General features: G+C 40.8%; 2 protein-coding genes and 2 long non-coding RNA genes across 17 annotated transcripts in view; 2 read left to right on the top strand and 2 right to left on the bottom strand.

The window, feature by feature from the left end:
• FXR1 (FMR1 autosomal homolog 1) overlaps positions 1 to 15,576 on the top strand; it is a 33,577-nt gene extending 18,001 nt beyond the window's left edge. For 3 of the 12 annotated variants that reach the window (XM_086844105.1, XM_086844103.1, XM_086844101.1), the window contains 11 exons: positions 141 to 257; positions 352 to 522; positions 3,698 to 3,776; positions 5,964 to 6,073; positions 6,713 to 6,799; positions 7,528 to 7,735; positions 9,303 to 9,506; positions 10,198 to 10,398; positions 11,139 to 11,219; positions 13,569 to 13,660; positions 14,557 to 15,576. In XM_086844105.1, the coding sequence (XP_086700231.1) occupies positions 141 to 257; positions 352 to 522; positions 3,698 to 3,776; positions 5,964 to 6,073; positions 6,713 to 6,799; positions 7,528 to 7,735; positions 9,303 to 9,506; positions 10,198 to 10,398; positions 11,139 to 11,219; positions 13,569 to 13,660; positions 14,557 to 14,727 (1,521 nt within the window). In that variant the 3' untranslated portion in view covers positions 14,728 to 15,576. The remainder of the gene's footprint in view (positions 1 to 140; positions 258 to 351; positions 523 to 3,697; positions 3,777 to 5,963; positions 6,074 to 6,712; positions 6,800 to 7,527; positions 7,736 to 9,302; positions 9,507 to 10,197; positions 10,399 to 11,138; positions 11,220 to 13,568; positions 13,661 to 14,556) is intronic. The other 9 variants (XM_086844108.1, XM_086844104.1, XM_086844102.1 and 6 more) reach the window with 3 other exon arrangements.
• A 1,274-nt stretch (positions 15,577 to 16,850) lies between these two features.
• On the bottom strand, positions 16,851 to 21,063 carry DNAJC19 (DnaJ heat shock protein family (Hsp40) member C19). 3 transcript variants are annotated; one of them, XM_023932884.2, is made up of 6 exons: positions 20,961 to 21,063; positions 20,544 to 20,595; positions 20,184 to 20,257; positions 19,774 to 19,850; positions 18,838 to 18,908; positions 16,851 to 17,564 (listed from the first exon to the last, which is right to left on the bottom strand). In XM_023932884.2, exons 1-6 carry the CDS (start codon positions 20,961 to 20,963, stop codon positions 17,494 to 17,496), a joined length of 348 nt encoding a protein of 115 aa, XP_023788652.1. In that variant the 5' UTR covers positions 20,964 to 21,063; the 3' UTR covers positions 16,851 to 17,493. The 3 variants fall into 3 exon arrangements, with proteins under 3 accessions (XP_023788652.1, XP_086700280.1, XP_086700281.1); XM_086844154.1 differs by having other exon boundaries at positions 20,837 to 20,993; XM_086844155.1 differs by having other exon boundaries at positions 20,217 to 20,257; positions 20,837 to 20,993.
• A 52-nt stretch (positions 21,064 to 21,115) lies between these two features.
• Positions 21,116 to 26,063, top strand: part of LOC111933369 (uncharacterized) — a 274,768-nt gene continuing 269,820 nt past the window's right edge. Inside the window, exons 1-2 of the long non-coding RNA XR_015274548.1 lie at positions 21,116 to 22,002; positions 23,650 to 23,741. This is a non-coding gene — a long non-coding RNA (uncharacterized LOC111933369). The remainder of the gene's footprint in view (positions 22,003 to 23,649; positions 23,742 to 26,063) is intronic.
• The window catches only part of LOC147651345 (uncharacterized), an 11,518-nt gene continuing 8,422 nt past the window's right edge, over positions 22,968 to 26,063 (bottom strand). Inside the window, exon 5 of the long non-coding RNA XR_015274552.1 lies at positions 22,968 to 25,400. This is a non-coding gene — a long non-coding RNA (uncharacterized LOC147651345). The remainder of the gene's footprint in view (positions 25,401 to 26,063) is intronic.

The following is a 26,063-nucleotide window of genomic DNA, read 5'->3' as shown; positions in this document are numbered from 1 at the left end:
TATTTTGAGGAAGAAAAGTTTTTATGTAACTTCTGGAAATGGAGATCATGTTTATGACTTAGTTTCAATAGGTTCCTGATTTATCCTTCAAATGTGTATTTGCTTACAAAGTCAAAACTTAGGTTCCTTCTCTCCTGTAGTCTGCCAGTGAAGCAACAGTAAAAAGAGTGAACATCCTCAGTGACATGCACCTGCGCAGCATTCGCACCAAACTCATGCTGATGTCAAGAAACGAGGAAGCTACAAAACACTTGGAGGTAAAGCTTGTGGCTCTCATTGCTTAAAACTGAGCTTAGAGCAGTGCATTACAGTGAGTGCACATGGATGAGTCTGCCTTTGTTTTCCCTTCAGTGCACAAAGCAGCTTGCTGCAGCATTTCATGAGGAGTTTGTAGTCAGAGAAGATTTAATGGGACTTGCTATAGGAACACATGGCAGTAACATACAACAAGCCAGAAAGGTTCCAGGAGTTACAACCATTGAACTTGAGGAGGATACCGGTACTTTCAGAATCTATGGAGAGGTAAGGGGGAACTTCATATGAATCCTTGGAGTATTTCACTCTGTATCTGCTTTTAGAGTGGTGGGAGCTGTACCCAGACTTAAGAACAAAAAACAGCTCCTGAGATTTTGTGTGAGTGTCTTTGTGCACGTTGACACTGTGGCAGCTTATACTGCATATATTTGAAATACAAGCCTTTGTTGCAGTAGTGACTTCCATAAGGTGTGTTCTGTCCTAGTCCTAATCACTCCATTTTGCTATATATCCTGGTTCAAACTGAGAGAGGTATCATTTCTTGCTATTTTACTTGATCGTCGGTTTGTTTGTATTTCTTTTCTCCCTCAGAACCTTATTGGTTCTGCTCCTCCCCACTGCCTCTTTTGTGTGTGTTTTGCTGTGTGCTGTCTGCTCCTCTGACCTAGCCAGGTGTGTTAAAGCCTGTATCTACTGCTTCTAACTCTTACGTTTTGGCAATTTAATGCTGGCTTTGGCAAAAGAATGATTTGCTCCAAGTTGATTTGATCTGTGTGACTCTTCTGAATCTCACAACTGCCTTGGAATGTAGCTGCTCCTTGTGCCAAAACAAGGATCCATTCAGGAAGCAGAAGGCTAGTGACAATAATGCCACTGTCACCAGGGCCCTGTCAGAAAATATTTTGAGGGTTTTTATTCCCTGTCCCTAACTCTACAGGTGCCACTGAGTCTCTGATGTTAACAGTTCAGGAATCTGAGGTCTTGAATTCTTCTCCGTCTGTGTCAGGAGTAGAACCTGGTTGTGATCAAAGGTTCAGATGAAGTTGATCCTGTGGAGAGGAGGTCAAACTTCTGTGCTTCCTTGTATCTCTGAAATTGTGTCCTTGTTTTGGAAACCTTAAATGCTTCCAGGATATCAGGGTGGCAACAGATCCTTCTTTGATCTCCTACTGCCAGTAAATTGCTTCTCAGTTCCTGAGAAAGAATTGGACAAGTTTAAATGCACTGGAATGTCCAGTGTATTCCAGTTTTGATCTCCTTCATCTGAATGCTGGAACTTGTGCAAAGGTTATGACTGTCACCAGCCTCTTACAGAGGTGCACAGCAATGAATATAAATACCAGATGCCCCCTAAATAAAAATGCCTTTAGGCACATCCAGCCTTGTCCTTCGTAGAAGTGATAAGTGCTTCTAAAATTGCCAGTCAGCTTAACTATTCCACATGATAAGAGTTTCAGCATCTGGCTACACTTGCCTATTCTTTTTGCCTCTCTTCTGCTGCAGTGGGCAACCAGCCAGCCCCTAATGGCTCAGTGCACAGGCAGACAATTTCAGGCTGAGATGTGTGGGAGTAGTGAACCAGTGTTGTTGACATAGCAGTCACTATGGTCCGAAGCTTTCCCATAACTGATGTTTAGCCTACAAATAAAAGTTGGCTGCTCAGGGCCAGACTCTTTGAGGGAAGAAACATGAGTAAAAGTTTTAGAGAATGTTGGAATGCTCTGTGGATCAAAGGAATCTAAACTGTATGGCATGCTCTTTATGCACTTACCCCTGCCTGGTCAAGGCCATTTTGGTTTCAAGACCCTTTCCTTGTTGCCTGAACTTCTGATTGTGATGCCTGTTCAGGTCACAGGCCTGCGAACTTCAGAGCTTGGGACAGTGTAGCTTGGACTACTTATGGAAACTTGTGCTTCCTGGAGAGAGGGAGCTGGCTCAGAAATAGAAAAGTTCCTCTTAGACCTTCATTACTGTCAAAATGGAATTGCAGTCAATTCTTGTGCAATTCTTAACACTGGTAGGTATAATGCTGAGTTGAGAAAAATATCCTGCATTTAATTTTTTTATTATACTCTTTGGTACTATGGATGTGTCTTGGTTGTTCAGGCTACTGTGTGAAGTAATGAGAGCATCAGTGGACATGTAGGTTGTAATTCAGAGTTAACAAAGGTAGTTGCTAGTGACTGGAATCCTTTGAGGTCTTTAATTCATGTTCTACTACAAGGAAATGAGAATACCTTGTCTGAGTCAGCTTTATGTGCTCATTTATATTGGGGCGTAGGAGAATTACACAGGTTGTGCTCAGGTAGAAATCCTGAGTGCTTGTGAGAGGTGTAGAAAGGCTTATGGGTGCACTGGAGAGCTACAGCTCTGGCAATTGTGTATTTTCTTGTCGTGACTCTGCTTCTGTAAATTCATTTTCACTGTTCCTTCATCTTTATTTGGGAAAAAAATTGATAAACATACCTGAGGCAGGAACTCTTCGCTTAATTGTGTCTCTTTGTAGAATTTATTGAGGGTGAAGAATTGCTAGTGTGTGTTAAGTTTGTATTATTTGAGCAGTTGCCCTGTGAATGCAGCATAACCTCTGCTCCTCACAGTGGCTTCCTGCTCATCTGTTCCTTGTGCTTGATCACTACTTTCATTATACTGAAATCGAATTTGTCCATGTTTCTTTTTTGCCATCCTTCTGACCTCTGCCAGAAGTAGAGATTTATACATTTCCTTCTTCTAGGATTTGCCTGATTTGATTAAAAGGTGCAGGAGCTGGTGGTACTCTTATTTCATGTGTTGCCTAAAAGTGACAGATGAAAGGGCTGGGGTATTAATGTAAAATGGAAATTGTGCTCTTAAGCTGTTGTTTCTAACTAGATGCTGATATTCTTTCCTTAATTCTACACTTCTGCTGTTGCTAATTTGAAGGCTTGTTTCTTGTTTCAGCATCCCAGTTAACTCAGTTGGTTTCTGTCATTTAATAATAAAGCTGCAAGAGAGCATTTACAGGAGTTCTCCCCAGTAACCAGAGCCACTGTCCTATCTTGGAAAACATTGTAGATGAACTGTGGCCAGAAACCAGCATTCTGGAAAGAGAGTGCCCTGGTTGTAAAATCACTTGCAGTGTTTGCTCAAAGCTCCATCCAACCAGGCCTTTGAACACTTCCAGGGATGGGGTATGCATTTTGATACCTCAAAACATCTTGAAATAACATGAAAAAAAATGTTTTATTTGTTACTGATGGTTTGCTTCTCTACTGAATTCTGTCTCTGGGCATTTCACTCAATTATTCCTTTATGATTTAGTTCAAAACTAGATTAATCTTGTCTTTATTCTTCTCTTTTTAAAAATAAGTTTATTTGGAAGACTGGCAGCTGTTACTACAAGGTTTTGTTCTTAATATGCTGTATTCACAAATAAATTCAATTTTTTTAAATTTATTTCCAGACTGCTGATGCAGTAAAAAAGGCCAGAAGTTACTTGGAATTTGTGGAGGATTTTATTCAAGTTCCCAGAAATCTTGTTGGTATGTAATACTGCTAAAACTTGACAAGTTGGGAGAAGGGAGCCTAATCATAACTTTGCGAAGAGGATTTAGGTGCCAGTACAATATTTGATTTCTCCATTTAAGTAGAAAGTGATTAATCTTTTAAAACTACATGTATCAGAATTACTATGAAATTGGATATATTGTTGCTGCATAATACTTTGTCAGGATTTTAGCACTTAAACTGACTTGATTACAGACTTGTACCACCTAATTTAATGGTAATATTTGAAGTTCAGATTCTAGTGAAAAAATACGCTTTACTAAATTGACTTTTTAAAAGTGCCGAAATTAAGTTGCAAAGTTTAATCTGGCAAAACTCCAGTTGACACGAGACAGTTCTCCTGTTCTGCTCCCTCCTGGGTTGAGGTTTGTCACCGATGGTGGTTGGATGCTGGTGAGCTCCTGTATAAATCAGCAGTGCTCATAGGTCTCGGCCTGAGTCTCAAAATAGACATTTTACCATGTTGCAGCTTTATGAAGGCGTAGCATAATCTGGTAGGTTCTGTATTGAAAACCACCTAGAGGTGTGAGGTTAATTGCATTCCACTTGAAGACACAAATGTCTTCCCCTAGTCCGGTCTCCACAGGGAATGTTTTTCCTTTTCTCTCATTCTCCTTCCTTTATCCTGCATTTTACTCAAGTCTGGCAGCTCCCTGCTCCCCATGCCCAGCTTGTGGGCAGTGTGGGCATGGAGGCAGTGTTAAAGTTGGAGGTGTTGTACCTGATTGAACAGCTTGGATTATCCAGAGAAGTTAAAAGTCGGGCTTTAACCTGCTGTGGTTTGGGGCTTGGAGCCTGCTTATTATAAATAACATAATTTAAATAATTGATGTACAAACTCCTATAACTTAGACTTTCAAGGTTTTAGAACTCAACCAGATTAAGGTGTAATGAGGTTTTATTTGTTCATTTGAGTGTTTTTTTTCAAATGTGACTTGTGCAAATTGTGTATCTGATGCAACTTGATGGTTTTCTCATCTACCTAATGTTAAAGCTCATTTTAACATTCAACAAATTAATCACTAGTTTTTATATGAACAAATTTTTTTCTGCAGTCTTGTTCAGTAAATCTAATTAATCCAGGGAATTCTGCTAAACTTGATGTTCTGCAAGTTGCGTTTTGGGAAGCATTTGGAGAGCATTCATTAATGTGAATATATCACAAGAATCAGGGCAGAAGTCACAGCAGTGTGTTTAACTGAAAATGCTGCTGATAAGCAATTACAATGCTAATTTCTAATGGAGGCAAATGTCCTGCCCACATCACATTACCTGTGGGCACACAGGTAAGCAGACAGATATTTAGGTAGACTTAATGAAAATACACAGCTCAGTGTAGTGCTCATCAGTGACTCTAATACAAAAAGATAAAAACCCAGACCTGCTGAACTGCTTGAGCTGTTGAGGAAGGGAAACAAATTTTTAATATTTTTTGCACATTACTTTGTATCATGTTGCTATTTGCTGTAAAGAACATTGCTTATGGAGTCCTCTGTCACACAATTCTGGCTTTTGACCTTTTTTTAAGTTGTTCTGCCTCCTTTGCTCCTAATTTAAACATGAATGTTCTTAAGTGCCATGTCTAGCTGTGATGAAGACGTTCCCACGCAGGTTTAGTCGAAGAGCTAAAGTCTTCTAGCCAAGAGAGTCAAGAAGTCACTTTTTTTTATTTTTTTGAGATTTAAACATACAGGTTCTGAAGAACCTTTTGGTTTGGATCCCATGCATGATCTCAAAATAGGTATTTTAAAGGTAATAGGAAAGCACTGGTTATACGCAAGTCTATAGTAAAGGCAGAATTTAAGAGGCTTCAACGAATGTATAAGCATGCTAAAATGTCAGGAAAGATTCATTGAGGTCACATGTAGAGTTGGAGGACCAAATAATTTTGATACATAAATTTAAAATAAGAATTTCCAAAACTCCTGTGCCATTTTACTCTTGGTTTGATTCTATTAGAAGCCTGTGTGCAGTGGTGATCTTCATCATTGCTTGTCATTTTGCATATAGAGAGAGTTTAATTTTAAAAGTTTTTACCCATTTTCTCTGATATAGTGTGGGGTATTCTTTGGGGGTTCTATTTATAAAATATCAATAAACATGTTAAAATACTTGGCACATTATTATTATGGTGCAAAATTAACCATTCTTGCCCTCTGAAGGAAAAGTTATTGGAAAAAATGGAAAAGTGATTCAGGAGATTGTAGACAAGTCTGGAGTCGTCAGGGTGAGAATTGAAGGAGACAATGAAAATAAGCTGCCCCGTGAAGATGTAAGTACTTTATTCTTTCCTGCTGTGACTAGGTTTTTATTTTCAAACCTAGTTTTATTTCAAACCTGTGGGTATAGAGAGCATTAGTTCTAAGCTGGCATCTTGCAGTAGATTTTATACAAAATAATTCAAGGAATGTTTTTGCTGCTGAAGTAAGAGGGTTTTTTTTACTCTTTCTCCTATATGTACTTGGGCTATATAACTAATTTGGGATTGGTAGTGTTAGAAGTGTCCATATATTTTAAATAGATGAGAACAAAAGGTAAAAGCTTGTAAAGGTGCTTGGTCTTGTAAAGTTGGTTTAGTGAACCACCTTCTTGGTAAACTCTGTATGCTTCTGTGCACCCGTTGTGCTAAACACACACAGAGCATGTGTTGCATGGGGGAATGTGAACATGGGATGTCAGGTTACCTTGGCTCCAGAATAGGTTGTTGGGAAAGCTGCGCAGTCCGACACTGCTGCTGTCACCTCAGCCTGAGCTATTTCTAGATGTCTTTGCAGCTGAAGGCTCAGCTGCTGCCTCTGTTTAGCTCACTTCAGTAATTGAAAACAGATCTCTTTATATAATTTAAACAGAAAGCATTATTTCAATGATAACATTCTCCCTGATAAAAAGCTTTGATGCTTTGTTCCTGTAGGGAATGGTACCGTTTGTATTTGTTGGTACTAAAGAAAGCATTGGCAATGTCCAAGTTCTGTTGGAGTATCACATCGCATATCTAAAGGTGAGTGTGTTTTGGGAGGGAGGATCTGTATGGGAAACTTGGGTTGAAGTAACAGAATTTTTGAGCAACAGCTTTGGTGGGATTTGCAGTCATTAAAATGTTCCTCTGTATATCAAGGTTTAAAGTGTGGTACCTTGAGCCCACCCCTTGCCCATGGGTATCATGGGCCTGTAAATACCTTGTCATGGCTACTTAGTGCTGTTGGGGTAGAAAGGATCAGACTGTAAAGAACTGGGCTTTAGGGGACATTTGGGAACTAACACAAAGCTTTTCGTCTGTGTTCGAGTTCTGCAGTTCTCAGGTTAATGCTCCATTGGGATAGGATGGAATTTCTAATAGAAGACAGTAATACAGTGTGGTATTAGAACAATTATCTGTTCAGATTGGATTGCTTAGTGATGTTAACAGAGATAATGAGTTTGAACTGTGTTCCCTTGTCAGTTTGTTGGGTTTTTTTTTTTCCCTAAATTTTACTGGAAAAGTTTGCTGAACTGTAATTAAGAAAGGTAGTAGTGGTCTTAAAGCCAGGTTTTCTGCATAGTGGTGAAAGTCTTTGAATCTCTTCTGAAACTCAGAGGTAGCTCATCTTGAATTGCATTATTCATAGTCATCTTCCAGGTGGTGTTAATTCTCCTATAGAAATGAGTATTTTACTGGGTGGGGGATGGTGTTTTGTGAAGGACATTTGTCAGCAATCTTTTCCATGGTTTTTGTTTCATTGCATGTAGGAGGTAGAACAACTAAGACTGGAAAGGCTCCAAATTGATGAACAGCTGCGCCAGATTGGGATGGGCTTCAGGCCTTCCTCGACTCGAGTTCCTGAGAAGGAGAAGGGTTACACCACTGACGAGAGCACCCTCTCCTCAGTGCAGGGCTCCAGGTCCTACAGCGGGCGGGGCAGAGGCCGCAGGGGCCCCAATTACACGTCTGGTTATGGTGAGTGCCCTTCAGCGAGGCCTGGGGTACCTGGGAGCCCAAAACTGTCTCTGGATTTCTCTGTGTTCAGCATAATTGAGTGAAGATAGGGCTGGAAATTCAGAATTGACGTTTTATTTTGTTCATAGCTCAAAACACCTCATTAGATTTGCAGTCTTGAAGTTTCTTTAAAATGGAAAAAATTAACAAACTGAGCTCTGGAAGCATCTTGTCCTTCCATGTTAGTTACTTAGTAAGTGACATCACAAAAGCTGGGAAGACAGATAGAGATGCTTTTCAGGAGACAAAAAAAAAATCTGAAATGAGCATTATATCTGTTTTGGTTGAGAAGGAGAAAAATTGCTTGTCTGTGATCATGACTGTCTTAACAGCTTATTTCTGAGAAGTGAACCAAATGATTTAAAATGGAGACAGCACAAAATCCTGTAGGTTTTTTAATTCAGTCAGGAACTAACTGGATTTATTTTAAGGTGTAGTGAGGTACTCGGATGCATTTCTCAATTACAAAGCATAGTTCAGTTCCTGACAGGTGTGCACATCCCCAGCTTGTCCAAATGGAGACACTGCATTTCTATATAGACATGTTTCACAATAAGGACAATGTTATTTATTCAACACAGTAAATTACTCTGGATATCTGCATGTAGCCCATTTCTGTTAAAAAATCAGACACCTTTTGGGTTTTACAGTCTGTCTCTGGCTATAGCTTCCTGGATAATGCCAAGTGCTAGTTGTGTTGATTGTGATGATGATGTTTGTAACTTCATTTTTTATTTCCCAGTGAACTGACTGAACTGTAAGGAAGCTTGTTTACTTTGCTTATATATGCACACTGTGATTTGGAAAATTTAGAGTGTTATTTTTCCTCCCAAAATGGCAAGAATCACATGTAAGCCACATGGGCCCAAAACTTTATATTCCAGACTGGGTAGTAGGGGGAGTTCCTGGATACCTAAAATGAGTACTAGGTGTTGGTTTTTCAGGTAGTAAAAAGCTGTGTGGGTTTGGGTACTCAGAGATGGCCGGGTGTTAGAGATGCTGTTTAATATAAACAGTGAAATTGTTCAAGCAGCATTACAGCATCCAGAAGGGGTTGCTTAGCAACAACCATTGGCTATAAGGTGGTAAAGTTGTCCTTGGGAATTTCAGAGAAGTTGCCTAGAAACTGAACCAAATGCCTGCAGTGTATAGACAAAGGGAGGAAACACTGCTAAATCCTTGGTTTATCTGTGTACAGAAATTACAGATTAGGTGATCTTTCAGCCCTTATTGTATGTTAGTACAAACAAACTTAATTTGAGAGTCTTACTTAAGTAACTTCTGATCTATATTTTGTGTGCATATATTTTTATATATGAGTATGTATAAATATTAAAATACATCTATGATTGTATACTTGAATGTTAGTATTTATATATATATATATATATTCATTATCTTGGTTTTTTTAAATTACATACATATATAACCAGCTGTGCTGGCTGGAATACTTCTGTGAGGATATGAAACCAGAATATAATCCTCAAATTCATATCCATTTCCAATTCTCTTTTCCTTCTCATACAAGGTACAAACTCTGAGCTCTCTAATCCCTCTGAAACAGAATCTGAGAGGAAAGATGAACTTAGTGACTGGTCCTTGGCAGGAGAAGACGACAGGGAGAGCAGGCACCAACGTGACAACAGACGACGTCCTGGGGGACGAGGGCGTAGCGTGTCTGGAGGTCGTGGACGCGGGGGACCTCGTGGTGGAAAGTCATCCATTAGCTCTGGTACTGTGTTCCAAATGGGTTTTGAATTGAGACGTCCTTCCTGGCAATTTTCTGTATAACCTCTTACTCTTTTAAAATACTCCATTCTTACATGATGAGCTTAATACCCTGGGATTTCAGTGCAGTTGTGTAGTAGCTGTGTCATGCAGCATGTTTTAGATTTTTGTTTATTTTGTATTCACAGTGATCTTAATTTCCTTCCTCTACTGCTCACACATAATAATGTTACTAGCAAACTTGGTAAATCTTTGGCATGTTACCTATGGCTGCCTTCTGAGGTAAGCTTATGTTCAGTACACAATGAAAGGAAAAGTGATTGATTGGAAGCTAGGTTTAATCAGAATCTGTGCTAATATAACACTGTAAGTGTCAGAACTACCACACAAGCACAAAGTATAAGGTGTGTTTTATGTACTTAGAAGTTTGGAGTAAAAGGTCTCTAAATGTCACCTGGGAGATCTTAGTGGTGAAATAGTGCAAGTGCACACTGGGCTGTTTTGGTGTCCCAGAATTGTTCCTGTTGGGTTAAAGTCAGAGGATCCAGTTTGAGATCAAATACTGCAGCTCTGTATGTTACACCTTAGCTTAAGGTTGCTGTATAGTTTGAAACTTTCAGACACAGCTGTAAGTCAGCCTGGGAATGGTTACATATCTCTACAGTATCTTAGATGGACACTTTCTGTTTGTCTAGTGCTTAAAGACCCGGACAGCAACCCTTACAGCTTGCTGGATAACACGGAGTCAGACCAGACCGTGGACACGGACGCCAGCGAGTCCCACCACAGCAGCAACCGCCGCCGGAGGTCACGCCGGCGAAGGACTGATGAAGATGCTGTTCTTATGGATGGAATGACAGAGTCTGATACAGCTTCTGTTAATGAGAATGGTTTAGGTATGTAAATGGTTGGATGGTAGTCCCAGAGCAAGCTAAGAAAAAAACGTGTTGTCCCTCTAAGTGTAGTGAAGCCCTTGTTTGTTTTTGTAAGTGACAAATCATTGTTCTGTTTAAGGTTGCTGTTTGATTAAAGAAAGACTCCCTCCGTGGCAGTGCCATGGAATCTTCTGTTTACTGAGCTCCACTAGCCTTTTCATGTGCCTTTTTTGTAAAAACTGTCTGATGGAGACACCAAAGACTTGTTGTTTCCCATTGGTACTGCTTGATAGAAACAGTACTGTCAGATCAACGTTCTGTTTTGTCCTTGGTAACCTCAGTCATGGTGTGGGAAAGCTCCTTAAGTAGCTGTTAATTTGTCTTTATGCAACTTCTACTTAAGAACTTTCCTTCAGTAAATTCTCTCGATACTCCCTGGGATGAGAATACAATCTGTTGCTTAATGTAGAAAAAAAAAAATCTGGGTTATGTTGCTAAAATTTGACGTATGGTTACTTAATAAATGAAATCTGAGGTCATTAAGCACGTGCCTAAATGTTTTAATGAACCAAGAACAAAAAGTAAAATCTAGCTTTTGTGTTACTGTGTATGCTTTCAGTATAAAATTTTCTTTTAGCTTTTCTGTCTTACTTAGTCTCTGTCTTTAACAGAAGCCATTTTAAATGCCCCATGCTGAAACTGCTGAAGAATTTATTTATTTTATGATCAGAAATAGTTCATTATAAACTTTGCAATTGCAGATGATAGTGACAAAAAACCCCAGCGACGCAATCGTAGCCGCAGGCGTCGCTTCAGGGGTCAGGCAGAAGATAGACAGCCAGGTAATTCGAGTGGAGCTGTGGGTAATCTCAGGTCAAAAGCATGAGAGAATGTTGTGTCTGCTGTTTTACATAGAGCTGCATAATATCAAAAGGTTACTCAATAACTAATAAGACTACTAGATAAAGATGAAAGACATTTCTTCTACTAGGAAAACTTCTAAAATCTGTCTAATGAAACTAATTGATGTCTAACTTTTTGCTTGGACATACGAGTTACGCTTCTGATCCAGTTCTCACTGAAGTCAATGGCCAAAGTGCTGTTGAGTTCCGTGGTTCCAGGATCACGACAAACATGAAGGTTCATGGTCTGCACTCACTGCATCTGTGCGCTTGCACTGACTGGGACACAACCTTTTCAGCACTGGCTGAGCAGCAGCGTTGAAGGGGCAGGATGTGGGTCCTGGCAGAGCTCAGTGAGGGAACTCATGTGGGGTTTGCCAGCCCCACACCTGCATCACACTGCTGCTCTCAGTCCTTGGCTGTTGGGAATAGTTTAAGTCATCTGCAAATTGAGGGTGGGAAGGAGGAGGAATTTAAGTGAAATTGCATGTTTCCAATTTTTTTGTTGTTGTGGCTTGTTGCATTTCTTTTGTGTGTACTAACACTTGAAATGTTAAAGGTGAACTGGCTAATTATCGATACAATGCCCTGTTTAGAAAATGCTTGTACGTACATGGCACAGGGTAGTAACAGAAGGTCTTCTGGATTGACAGGTTCAAAATTTCACCCATATTTGTCTTCCTTGTATCTGTGGTGCTCATACATTTGATTAAGAAGAAAAAAGTTGTTCTATTGCACTAAAACTTCGGGGAAGGGAAAAATCGAACTCCCCACCCTTCTAAAAAACCTCAAACCCACACATTTCTTCTCAACATTCCAGTTTTGTTGCAGTGCATACGATTTCATAAAGGGACAAAAACAGTGTATTCCAGCCTTTATTTCTAAGAAACTAATCTCAGTCAGCAGTGTAAATGAATGTTAGTAATTTCTAGAAAACCATAGGAATTCTTTTAAATCTTAAGTATTCTAAGACCATAACAAAATTTCCCAAACAAGATTTCTCTGACATCTTTGTTAAAATGCTGTAATAATTTAGTCTTCATAAATACCTAGTAAGTGTGAGTGAAGTTAAGACAGAAGGAACTCTTTGTTTCTTCCCCCCTCCCCGTGCCAACTGCTGTATTTCAGTCATTTAGCTGCATCATTTGATTTACATTGCTGTATGTTATGGTGCCTTATTCATAGAGGAATATTAAGAATGCACTGTGTGCATGAAACATGCTTCCTATTTACTAATATTAGAGGAGTTGGGTATAAAACCTCAGTTTAAAGAAAAACTACTTGTGCAGAAACTCCTTTGCCTTTCAGTTCTGGAAGGACCCAGCTGTAAGAAGTCCAGTTACTGTAACAGAAAATCATCTGTTGTAGTTCTCAGTCTGATTTGGATTTCATGCACAGTCATTCCTAAATCCAGAAAAATAGCTCACCTGAATACCTGCTACACTAAATATAAATGACTGTACAGTTCAGTAGGTAATACTTGCCAACCCAAGTGTGTATTTAAAGTTGCAGTAGTCCATATTCTAATGCTAGAACTGAGTTTTGGTGTGGTTACAAGAGGGCAGGATCAGACAAAACCAGGCTACAGAACATGTGCTGAGGTGGTAGGGAGAGGTCAGAGAAGAGATGGCTGGCCCCAGTGAGTGCAGCTGTACCAGCACAGACACAGCTGCGCTGCCCCTGGGCTGGGCTGGCTCCAGCAGCACCGCCTGTGTCCACACAGCCCACAGCAGCCACACCTGAGCCAGGGGACAGTGCTGGTGGCACAGTGCTGGTGGCACTTTCAGCACCTCGAGGAGGACAAGTTCCCTCCTCAGTCGCTTTGTGACATACCAAAGATTCGATGCCACATCATCATCCTAAGCGAGTCCAGTCTCTGACCTGCCCCAGTTCTGGACACCATTTAACTGTCTTCATTTGATTTCATTAGTGTGAAATTCTTCACTACTCAGCTAATAAACCCCAGTGACACACACAGTCTGTAGTTCAAACAGCCTGCAGCCAAATCTCTTCAAACTTAGAAAGCCCTTCTCCAATAAACCTTGCAATTGGACAAAATTGGTTTTCTTAAGAGTCCACCTTCAGATCATTGTTACCACTGATTTTAGTGAAAATTGTTTTTAACAACAGAAACAAATTGATCATTGCTGTGTGGTTGATACCTGTAAGTGTGAAGGCCTTTTGTGAGATGTCTCCCAGTTAGAGCATAACTTGTGCAGAAAAGACATGAAGGTTCATGCTGAATTGACTGCTGATGTGAGCATCACTGTGATTTTTTTCCTTGAACAGTAACAGTAGCTGATTATATATCACGAGCTGAATCTCAAAGTAGACAGAGAAACCCTCCAAAGGAGACAGTAGCCAAAACCAAGAAAGAAACGGTAAGATTTTTTTAATATTCATTTTCTGTTTTCTCCTCGCTTGCAGTAAAGGAAACAGTATAGCAGCAGCTTGCAGTAAAGAACAGCAAAGGAATGAAGGCTTCAGTTAGCTTGCCTTCATTTGACTGCAAGCGCATTTGAGTCCAAGAGAAAATCATTAAAAGCAAAAAGGGCCCAGAGTAAACAGAACTGACAATGGTTTGTAGACTGTTGTTACAGACTTTAGGGGCCAGATTAAGTCTGTGTACACACTTTAAAATATTACAGTAAGTAATGTTGTATTATGTAATAAAATGTGAAAATTGCTCATGGTAAGTCCTGAGAACTAATCCTTAAAACACTTTAGGGATAGAGGATAATATGTAGCATTTTTAGTGACTTGTATAAACTATTTTAGAAGGAATTAATTTTACCAAGATTGTAAGGTTTTGATCCTTTTTCCTGAAAGGATCAGAGTGGTATTACATTATCCTGAAAAATGATTAGAACTGAATAAAGAAGAATTTCTTTACTTCTAAAATGCCAATGTATTGCCAGAAGTTAAGTGAGAAAGATCCATTAACAAAATGTCATCTTGCTATAGACTTCAAAAGGCTTGTAAAGCTCAGTTTTTTCAGTAAACTCCTTCATGGGCTTAGACAAATAGAAATAAATAAGCATTTTAGGTGTGCTGGTGTGTGCAGTCCTGGGGTTATGTTGGCATGATTTCCTCAAAGTGGCTGAAACAGAATATCCTATAAAGGACAAGTGATCAGACGCTGTAAGTGACAGGATAGAGGCAGAGACAAACAAGAGCTGTTCCCTCTTGCTAAGCTGCTGTGTGAGTCAGAGGGAAACTGAGATTACACTCTGTGCTGTTATGGAATTTTTAATACTCCTGTTTTTGTTTTTGCAAGGCAAAAGATGCGATTGACGAAAACAGCCCATCTGAAAAGGCAGTGAATGGTCCTGCCACCACCTCTGGGGATGAGCCTTCTAAACTACAGCACAGCCCTGATGAAAAGAAAGTCACTGTTCAGGAAGATGGAAATAATCAGGAAGAAGCAGTGCTGAATGGTGTTTCATAAACTGAAGTTCCTAGTTTACAGTTCTTTTACATTACATTTAAAATAGTGCTTGTATAAGCTTGCCAAAGATAGAATATGGATCGCCAGTCTTGACACCGCACTTTCAGTTCCTCCATTTTGGAATACAGAAAGGGGAGGGATCCTGGAGAAATCATATGTTAAACATACTTTGACACCTACTGTGTTATAAATATATCATCAGATGTGCCTTGAGATAGTATATGTAACATTTAAATAAACAAAATTGCTGGCTATAGGAAATGTTATTTTGTTTTCAAAATACGGCAAAGATGTGAGGGGGATCCCTAACATAATACTCTTTATGAAAGCATTAGCTGCTTTTGTTACATTTTTAATAATATGCAACCACTTCTTCACCTGAGGAATACTAGAAAGAAATGCAGTCTAAAATATTTTGCACTGAAATGTAATTTCTCCATTAGTTTAGTCTGGAAACTGGTCTGTTTTAATACATGTTTTTTAAATGCTGTATGTAGAGGAAAAAATCTGCAGACCACTGGAATGCATTTGTTAAATTCTCATAATCTGCAGGGATACTGGGTGACATTGGCAGTGACTGTTCTACATTGAGGCTTTGTTTGGTTTATTTATTAAACTGTACAGTATTTAAAAATCAAACATAGCTTTAGTTAACACTAAGCTGAGTTAGTCATGTCCATTAAGACATAACCTGAACTACTGAAAAGATCAATTTCCAGAAAGTTTATTCTGTATAAACTACATATGTTAGTCCTTAGTAGAGTATTTTTATTTTTGTTTTGGTTGTTTGATGTGCAATATGTTTTTTTTGTATGCTGGTAGTAAAAGAAAATAAACTTTGATCTTCCATCTGTTGACTGTTTCTATCAGAAATTTAAATTACTATTGACTTTAAGGTTTTCAAGCTGTTTGCTAAAAATTAAAACCTACTTGTGAGGCAGCTTGAACCTCAAACTCTTTTTTGTAAGAGTTTTTAACAGGCTGATCTTCCTTTCATAAGGTGATGATGTCAAACACCAGTTAACGAGTCTAAAAACCAGACTCCTTATCTTGGAGAATTGCATAACCTGACTAACATATATAGGAATTAATGCAGATGTAGTTTTTGGTAACTTAAAGCATGGCACCCTTCCCCCTTCCCAGATATATGAGCCAGAGCAAGGAAGCACAAAACAGGTGTGGAAAAACATCTGGGTAGCAAGAAGGTGTAAGAAGTCAGAGCAAAGGGCGGCATTGAAGTTGTACCGACTTGAATGAAAAAAGTTGTCTTGCCTGATTTTGTCAGGACAAAACCAGCTGCTCTACCTGACAGAGCTACAGCCAAGCTGTCCCAAGCAGGGACCTGTGCGTGCACTATAGGATTTCAGTGTTGGACACACAGAAACATTGTTCCCTCTGGGAGAACACACCCAGGTAAAGGTTGTAACTGAAGCGTGCACAAGTACCTCAGCTGATGGGGCTGGCACAGCAGTAGAGAAAATTTTAAAAAACAGACCTGTGTTTAGTAAGTCAGTAGTGTTTGGCTGGGAAATACTTAAGTACAGAAACATTCTGCATACAGCTTGGCATGTGCTGAGTCCAGAACTCTGCATGGTGGTGTTCCAGCTGTCCTTCACCCTGCTTTAAATGCTGTAGCAGAGCAAAATTACTGCCTTTCTGGGGAGGTTGTAATGTTACTTATTTGATCCTTTCTCCTAAAGGCACCTATCTCAACCCTACTGTTGCAATCCTTCCTGAACAGCCCAGAGCTCTTCCACAGCAATGCTGTGGCTCAGCAGGCAGCACTCACAGGGATGACAATGTTTCCCAAGTCCAGGTCCTGGGTGAGGAAGCTTTCAATCCCACTGTTTATGACTGGGTGGGCATTAACTCCCACAGGTGCTGTGCAGTGTTTTGCTGCAGTGGCAGAAACACTGGGAAGATTCTTGGAGTATGACAGAGCTCCCTGGCCCCAGCTGAGATCCTCACAAGCTGCTGGGTGTGAGAGGCTCCACAGAGCACAAATCCAGCTCAGGTATTGGTGACTGATGTAAAGAGTTCCTGTTTCCTAATCACCATAAATGCAAAGCTCACTGTATGATCTCTGGGTTTGTAGTGTACAATAATGTATAAAACTACAGGACTTCCATTACAAATATGGAATTTATTAAATGCTACTAAAACCTGTTAAAAGCTACTAAAAAAGCTGGGACTGTCCAGATCCATCAGTAACACTTAACCAACCTTGTTTTTCACAAGGCAAGGACAAGGGAGTACATTGTTTCCTGTACTTTATTTCTCCAGGCAGAGACAACCACACATGTCTGCCAGTTCTTCCTGTCAATAAGTCCTCTTGGTTCTTCCACCCCCTCCCAAACAGGTTCAGTGTGCTAATTCTTGCAGATGGAAGAGCAGCAATGTGAACTTTAAACAGGGCCAGTTCAACAGAAATTAGATAACAGCACTCTTGTGTCTACCTGTGCCTGGTAACACACACTGGCCACACCAAGCTACTCCTGTCAAGCACTGAAAATATTTCTGAGTAGCAGATGTTGCTGTTTAATAAAGAACAGCTATAAGAAAAAAAAAAATCTTTTAAGCTTCACTCCTTCACATATTTCCAAAAAAAAAAGTGACCAAGTGGGGAGGGAAGTACCTCCCTGGATTTGTATTTCCAACTTCGTTTATATTAAGTCAAATACTGACATTAGAACTTTGCTTAAGCCATTTATCAAAAATAATCATTTGCAGGAACAAACCCTTTGAATGAGTGATTTTCTTTCTCATTCATTTTTTAGCTTGATCTTCTAGTAGATCCTTAGCTTCATTGATTTTAGCTGCTACATATGGAGATCCACCTAGAAGAAAGAGAACCTCAAATCAGATGAAAAAAACCCAACATTTGTCTTGTGTTAATGCCACAGGACACAGAAAAAAAGAGTGTGGTCTGAGGTTCTGCCAGTTGAAGAACAAACTGGATATGACTGTAGGCACCTGAGTTCACTCACAGTCACAGCAGGAGCTTGGTGTCGGACCACTTACTCCTGTTAGGCTGCTTTTGTTTTACTGGAGTGGTTTTTTCTCCAGTTTTATCAGTAATAAATGAATCAGTCACCAGTGACTTAGCACAGTCTGTGGTGAATACAGAAGCACTAAACTAAAAGGTCTGCAGATAACCCTGCCCAGCATAAAGTGCTGCTGTACCAAGGGACCAGCTCAGTTTTTACACATGGCAAAAAATTACTTATGGAGACTGAGACAAACCCCACAGTGAAATGCACCAACACTGCAAAGCCATGAGGTGCAGTGACTGTGTTGGTAGCATATATACCATTAATTGCATTATGTTTTACTTGAAGATTAATTTTACATATTTAGGTCATGTACAACACAAAATGCTATTTTTAGCTTCTGCATCTATTCAGTAAGGTTAATTTTGAAAGTAACTTTCATTCAATATTACCTACGAAAGGCATATTCCCATGGATTATTTTGGATTTTGGTACATAGAAGTAAGGAAGTCAACAGTCACTTTAAAGGAAGCCATTTTACCTTTTAAGCAATGATTAAGAAGTTAAATGTCAAACACCAACACATGATTCTGACTCACTGAACAGAATTTAGAATAGGTTTAGATGCCCTGAGTTACTAACTTTAAGCATAACTAGAGTCTGAGCCTTCAGAGTACCACTAACAGGAATATTTCATAATTTAATGTCTCCAGCAGCTGTCAAAGGCTCTTTTTGCCATTTATGGTGAACTCCTGAGGCATTCAGAGGAACTCAAACTTACAAGTGGTATATAAAACACACAAGGGTTCTTCAGGTTTTCATCTAAAATTAAGGTGATTTTTAAGTCTCACTTTAACAAATTATATTCTAACCTGGTATTCACAGAAGATAGAGCAGCTAACAAACTGACCTGCTGAATCAGTCTGCTTGATTTTAAAACATTCACACACAAAAATATGCTCTAGACTCACATGGATTAACGGCACCCTAAGATTTGTTTTCACTCAGTTTCCTGTGGGTTTTTAATAGAGGTGGTTATGTATAACTCCCTCCCTACACAGTTCTATTCATCTGTGTTAAAAACATGTATTAACTAGTCAACATGACTTAATTTCCTTACCTTTATCTGGATGATTCAGAAGCATGATACGTCTATGAGCTTCTCTAATTTTATTTCTGTTGGCTGTAGGGCTTTGAAAGAAAGAAAAAAACTGACTGAAGGGATCCTCATGAAATTCCCCAGATCATCAAAAGGTCTCAGAACAAGTGAGCAACTCTTGTCTTACCCATATATTCTCTACCTAACATCTATGTTTCTCTTCACCACTGATATGTAGTGTCTAAATCCTGGAGAGGCTTTCAAGGGCTTTTCCAAAACCCTAGAAAATGTATGCTGAAGACATAGGAATCTAATGGGGTGGGGGTCAGCCACACAGGTAAGAAAAAAGAGAACTACGTTGTAACATTTTTATTGGGAAAACTTCCTAAAGGCTTTAAGACAAAAAATATTGCTTGATTTATTAAGGTAGAAAGGAAAACAGAGAACCTCAAATTTCACAGTTGAAAGTTCTTTTGTGATAGATCTGTGTATTTGGCCTGAAGTGCTTTGGCAGGGATTGCCACCATAGTCAGATCTATAGCGTTCCAGAGGTGATGAATTTATTCCAGATACAAGAAGTAGGTTTGCAGCACCTTCCCACTGCATCCAAACTCCTCAGCACTGACAGGAACCACAAGATAACAGCACAATCATGTTACCCACACCAAGTGAATCCCAAGGCTTCCTGAAATGGCTTATTTGGACCATGTTGGAATGTGTGAGGGAACTGCAGATGTCTGGAAATCCACACAGAATTAGCTTCAACCATGCTAAAGTGCAGCAAAGAATCCCCAAAAAGCACAGAAAGTCCTGAACAGCAACTTCCTATTCCCTGACTTGGCAGTGACACTCCCAGGGGATGCTGGGCATTGGATGACAACCTTTCCAAACAAAGCCAGCTGTGAGGAAACACCACTGCCCACTGTTCACCTTTCATTTCTGATAAATCTCCTTTACCTCACTCCTAGTATTAAAGCTGCTTCTCGTTTAGTCATTTTGGGTTCAAATCCACCTCTGTAATAACCACTGAAGGCCTGAAAGAGAAAACCTATTAGTTTAAAACACACTAATTTCTAAGTATCAGTAAAAGCAACTCATTTTTGCTTTAGTAGCTGCTGAGCTTTTAGAATGTAAAAATAGCAAAAGTTCTCACTTGTAACAGGAAATTCAGCTGAAGCAGAGCATTGTTAAACAATTACTTAAATTTACTCAAACAAGTTCTCTATTAGCCAATCCCCACCAGAATTGCTGCAATTAATTGTTGCTACTGACAAAATACAGCAATGCTATACAGAGACAACAGTCTGTAGTTATTTCACCAATTAAAGTTTTAAATAAAAAGATGCTACTGATAAATAAAAACTTACAGGCTTTGGTAGGTTTTGAAGGGCTTGTTTTACCTGTGGCTCCATTTGCTTCAAAGCTTTTACTGCATAGCGACCTTAAAGAGACCAGCATTGACTGAGGTTAAATATAATTCCATAAATATTTAGCAATTCAGTGCAACTGGTAACTTGTGCATTAGAGTGTGGAATAAATTTTTTTGTGACGTAAAACAGTAAGAACTTGGATATTTTGTTTAATTACAGCCATTAATACAGGCTCTCCCAAAAGGGCGCCGTGTATCAGCTATTAAACTACCTTGAGACCAGCCCTGAAGGACGGCTAAGCACAACGGGGTGTGCAGGTAGAGCTGGGTGTTCAGTGTCCGCCCGTCCCCCACACACCTGCGAATCCTGCTGCCGCTATGGCCAGGCCGACCGCCACCATCGTGCTGGCCTGCATGGGAACGAACACAGTCAGGGTTTGTTTACCGAAGGAGAAGGGCAGAAGCCCCGCCGGCAGCGCGCACAGCGGCTCGGACGCGCCGCCACCAGCCTGACACGGCACAGCGGGCGTGACACGCTCGGCCGGAGCCACGGCGCTCTCGGGGCCCGCGGGGACACGGCGAGGGCAGCGGGGCGGGGACCCCCGAGCTGTGGGGGACGAGGGGAACCCGGCCCGGCGGCACCGCGCTCACCGCGGGGCCGAGAGCGGAGCCAGCGGCCTCGGCGGGGTCCTCGCTCCGCGGCCAAGGCAGAACCGAACCCGCGGGCCCTCGGAGGGAGCCGCCGGACCGGACACGAGCAGCACCCCTCACTCACCATGTCCGGCCCGACCCGCCGCAAACCGCGGCCGCTGCCGTAAAGCGCGGTGCGGGGACGGCACCGGGAATCGCCCCGGGAACGGGCGGGGCCTGAGGGGCGGAGCCAGGGGCATGGGGGGCGGAGCCAGGGCCTGAGGGGCGGGGCCAGGGCCTGAGGGGCGGGGCCAGGGCCTGAGGAGGGAGTTGACAGGGGCTACAAGAAATCAGAGTTCCGACGTCGTAAAAGTGATTGTAGAGACCTTAATACTATATATATATACTTATTTACAGTTAATGTAATCAAGTGATTTCGACCCTGATCCAGAGGCTTCTTGCACGCCAGATTCGCTTTTTCGCTTTTTTAAAAATAAAAGTAATTCTTCTGTCCCTCCTGAGGAGAATGTGTCCATTTCTGAGCTCCTCGTTCAAGACAAGGAGCTGTGGATAATGTCCAGCGAAGGCACAAACATGGTTTAGGGTTTGGATCATCTCTTGTGAGGAGAGATTGGAGGAGCTGGGCCTGCTCTCCTGGGAGAAGGCTAACAGGGGATCTCATTAATTCGTATAAATATCTCTAATGTGGCGGCCAAGAGAATGGTGCCAGACTCTTTTCGGTGTTTCCCAGCAACAGGACGAGGAGCAGTGGCCATAAACTAAAACAAGGAGTTTCACCTCAACACGAGGAAAAGCTTATACACACTGAGGGTGGCTGGGCACTGGAACTGGCTGCCCTGGGTGCTCACGGCTCTCCTTCTCAACTGGATGCGTTCCTGTATCCCCTGCTCCAGGCAACCCAGCTTTGTCAGGGGGGTTGGACCGGATCATCTCCTGAGGTCCCTTCCAACCCTGACAGTTCCGTGATTCTCTCATTTTCCCGTCGTTTGTCCTGGTGATGTGCTCCCGTGTCTGACCGCCCCCTTTCCCCGTGCTCTGAGCGCTGTCCGCCCCCTCCCGTGCTAATGGAGCCTCCCCGCGGCGCTGACCGGCGCGGCCGGCACCGCCACGGGCCCGCACTGGGCCTTGATTGCTGGAGATTGCTCTGCAACGAGGGACAATTACAGGCACGGCACTCCTGTTTGAATATTATTAATAACATAGTGTCATCTGTTAACAGCACGGTGCTGCACGCAGAGCAGCACAGTGTCCATCTGTCTGTCCGTGGCTCCGGTTTGAAGGTGCAGTTTTGAAAACTGAGTAACTCAGCACGGAGACCTCGCCAGCCTTTAGCCCTGAGGTCCTGCTGCAAATGTCAGAGCCCAAGGCTCAGAGTCCCGCTGACTGACACTCAGTGAAAGCTTTTCTGCCGTCCCCTGTGCCTGTAGAACTTGTCACTGACCTCGGGGGCTCTGGGAGGACCCAGTGGCCAAAGCCAGCTGCTTTTGCTGGTCTAGGATTCACAAGCCTCACACAAGCAGTTTAGTGTTAGATCTGACCATTAGCTAAGAAATTTGTAATTTTCCTGGCTCTTGCACTGGAAGACAGAATTTTCCTTCCTTGGTGTATATTTTTCTTTGAGTAATGAGTTCACTTTGAATGTGTCCTAATTTCACTTTGTGCTTGAATTGTTTTTCTCACTAAAACTTCAAGTGCCGGATTTTTTATCTCTTAAGGAAATGTTCGCAGGTGCCTCTTTCCTTCCCGATAATTCTAATAACACTACAAGGAAGTAACCTGCTTTAAAATGGATGGAAGAAAGGGTTTGGTTAAGGCACTTGTATTGTTGTACAAGTGTTTCCTGAGGTGGAAGTAAAAGGAAACTTTTATATTTGATAAATGAATTGGATCCATTCATGGCAGAGCACAAGACCCCTGACAGCCTGTAAGACGTGTTCAAATATGGAAAGGGGAGACAGCAAGTAGAAAACAACTAAATGATTTACTGAGGGGGAAAAAAAGTCCCTTCAGTAAAAGTAAAGGTGTAAAGGTCTAGTATATAGAAGAGGATTTGGTTTTAAGACTGTTTCTTCTTAGTTCCTTTTCTATCAAAAAAGGCCCTTCAAAAAACACAAAACCACCAGAACGAATAAAGAAGGTAATGACTTTACTAGGGTTTGACTAGGATTTAAGTTTTCATATCATATGAAAAAATAAGTTTTCTGCATGAAGTTTAATTCTTCCATCTTGAAAGAACCTTTTGCTAGATCCAGATCTTGGTGACCTTCAGGAGAAAACTCTGTGAAAGTGAATTTTATTTTATTTCCTTCCTCTCTCTCCACAGACCCTGTTTAGAGGAACTGGTAGCTCTACTGGCAAAGGGGGTTTTGCAAATTTATACTTAGATCTTCTTTCTGTAGTGAAATTTCTCATTTTTAGAGGGAAATGACAAACATTATGAAATGTGCAAACTGGACTGGGTTGATAATGTACCTAATTTTTCTCCTGTGAAGGCCCTTTAAAGGAAACCCAGAAAGGAAAATCTTGGGATCTTAAGCAAGCTTGTGCTTGCTTAAGAGATTTCATCTTTATTAAAGAGAAAGGAAAATTAGTGGGAAGGGCTGGCAAGAGTAGAGGTGGGATGGAGGAATTTGCATTATTGGTGCATGTAATATCGCAGCAACTGGACAAGACTGAGCCTAGGGGTGGAATAATTGGATTTTTATTATTAGGTGGAACAATACAGCATATCAAGATGAAGTGTCATAATTCCTTTAAAGCATGCTGTATGTATTTTTACGCTTAAACAACTCAGACTTTGTTTCTTCCCACAGTTATGCCTCCCTCTCAGAGCTAAAGGAGAACTAGATGTGTCTCAGCTTGGACATCATGGAGAGTGAAATCAAAGTTCTGTTTGATTTGCCTGGTGAGTTCATTTTACAGGACCTTATTCCTCTGCATCTTCTATTGCTCAGCCTTGTGGTGGGGTATGGAAGGTCATTCCCAGGGGAAGATTTTCTAATGGGCTTAAGTGAAGCAGGTGCACTACAGTTGTTATCCCTTCTGCGGAATGTCTGTATTTGAAATCAGGAGGGAGGCAGAATTATTCTGTGTTTGAGAAATACATTCTCAGTTGGAGTATACAGCCTTTTATTGCCTGTGTTCCTAAACTGTTCCCTTTCTGTAAGCCAGAGAAACCCTGAAGCTTTTGTAGTTTCTTCTGTCAAATGTTTTACCATACTGCTTTCTTCAGGTTTCCACTCTGGGGTTAAATTGCCTCATGATAGAAGATTGTATTGGAAGCTTTATCGTATAGGATGATCCAAAGCAGCTGGTATGTGGTGCACAAAGAAACTTTACTGTTTAACAGACTTTCTCTGCAGAAATCTGGCTGTACTTTTTCTTAACTGTGTCTTTCACAAACTGAACAGAAGGTGAAATAACTCTCAGAAGGTTTGTGGTGTAGCTGTCAAATGCCTTTAAGCCTGTTGAACATTTGTTTAAGTCAAAATCTATGTTCTGTGTTGTCACATGCACAGCTGGCCAAAGCTTACACTGCTTGTTCCTGTATGTGCAGTGACTGGACTACCAAGATGTTAAAGGCTTGCAGAACTCCTGCTTGGGGCACCTAGACACAGAATTTCTAAGGCATTTTTAACACATTGTTTTTTAATATTTTAAAAGACATATAATAAAAATTAAATTTAGATACACTAGCTTGGAGATTTTTTTCCCTGTGAACTTTATTCCTGTTTTTTTGCCCTACTCCACCTTTTTTGGCTGTGCCAGTCTGCCATTTATAATTTTCATATCTCTTTTTTTTTCCTTTTCATTTGTCCCTTTTCAAATTCTACTCTCTTTTTCTGTGCCCAACATCTGTACCAGTGTACAATGCCACACTCTCTTACCTGTGGCTAAATGACCTTGGCATATGTAGCATCACTTTGTCATTAAACTGGTAATCATAATTATTAGAACATAGAGTAGATGACACTAATTATAAAGTGAATTTCTCTCACTTGGTAAGAATGGTTGTGGATTTTCTAATCAAACAAAGCAAGCTTTCAGTGTTCTTTGACAGCAGGTATGAAGTGTGTGTGTGACTGGCAGGTAGCATATCCATGTTCATGGTGCTCACAAGAGAACTGACTGGCACAAGAGAATCTGACTTACAAGGGGCATTATTTGACTCCCTTGCTGATTTATAAAACAGATAGGATTGCTGGAAAGTGATGGAGGGGCAAGGTTTGTCATTGTGAGTAAATGAGTCACAAAACTCCCTGAAGCTGGGCTAAGGAATCTAGATGTAAATATGTTGTCTTGAAAGAATTTTAAGGTCAAGTTTGATACTTACCATTTTTTACCTGTATTGTTCTTATACTTCTGTGGGTTATGCTTCTTATTGAGGGCCCAGTGAGGAGCATGAGAGAGCTTGAGATTAACAGGGAGCCTTTCTAATGACTATGACACTGAAATTGTGCATAACAAGTAGTCTGGAAAATTGCAGTTCCTGCTGGATTGATACTGAGCTGGCACAGGGCACTGACATGCAGCCCCTCTAGTTTCAATGTCTTTTACCAGGGACCTATTTGTGAAACAAAAACACCACAAAAGTTTTGGGGTTTACCTAGACTTGACTTCTAATGCACCCTGAAGTGTTCCTTCAGGTCGTGACTGTGACATCCCTTCTGGGAGTCCCCCAGTTTCCATCTTTGGCAGGTACATGCATTTTAAACATTTGCAGCTACAGCAGGGCACAGAGAACCTTTGTCCTCCCTTCTGCACCACTAATCAGTGTTTGCTTCCCTCACACTATGAAAGGCAAGGACACCAAAAGGCCTAGGTGTGGTATTGGCATGAATTATAGGAATATTATAGACATTGCAACATTCTGGTTTTCTTTCTCTTTAGGAAAATGGGATAGAGGAGGGAGGTACAGGTGTCACTGATGTTAATGCATTTCCTACAGTTAGGGTCCTCCAGCTTTCCAAATCTGTCCACTTTGCACACATCTTTTAATTTGCACACAACTAGTTTGCTGTTAACATATCTCTCTTTGATACTAAATACAATCTGTGAAATGTACAGAATGTGCACTATTGTTGCCTCCACAGAAAAAATAAACCTCAAAAAACTTCCATGACTTTCTCATTTGAATTCATAAAGCAATTTGATGGATTTTCCTGCTAATTATGTAATTAATCTGATAGGAGATGTGTTCTTGTTCAATCTGTATTGTTAAATTCAT

This window comes from Cyanistes caeruleus, chromosome 10, assembly GCF_971803275.1.
Source record: "Cyanistes caeruleus chromosome 10, bCyaCae1.hap1.1, whole genome shotgun sequence".
In the NCBI taxonomy this organism is placed as follows: Eukaryota; Metazoa; Chordata; class Aves; order Passeriformes; family Paridae; genus Cyanistes; species Cyanistes caeruleus.
Note: the sequence above shows the minus strand (reverse complement) of the source record. Positions and strands in the feature narration are given on the sequence as shown.

Bases quoted from the DNA above. Each gene is read 5' to 3' on its own strand.
- DNAJC19 (XM_023932884.2), bottom strand. The intron at 20,258-20,543 runs GTGTGTGGGGGA...GGTCTCTTTAAG, and splicing joins AGCGGCAGCAGGATTCGCAG to GTCGCTATGCAGTAAAAGCT. The intron at 19,851-20,183 runs GTAAGTTTTTAT...TTTCTCTTTCAG, and splicing joins TTCAAAACCTACCAAAGCCT to GCCTTCAGTGGTTATTACAG.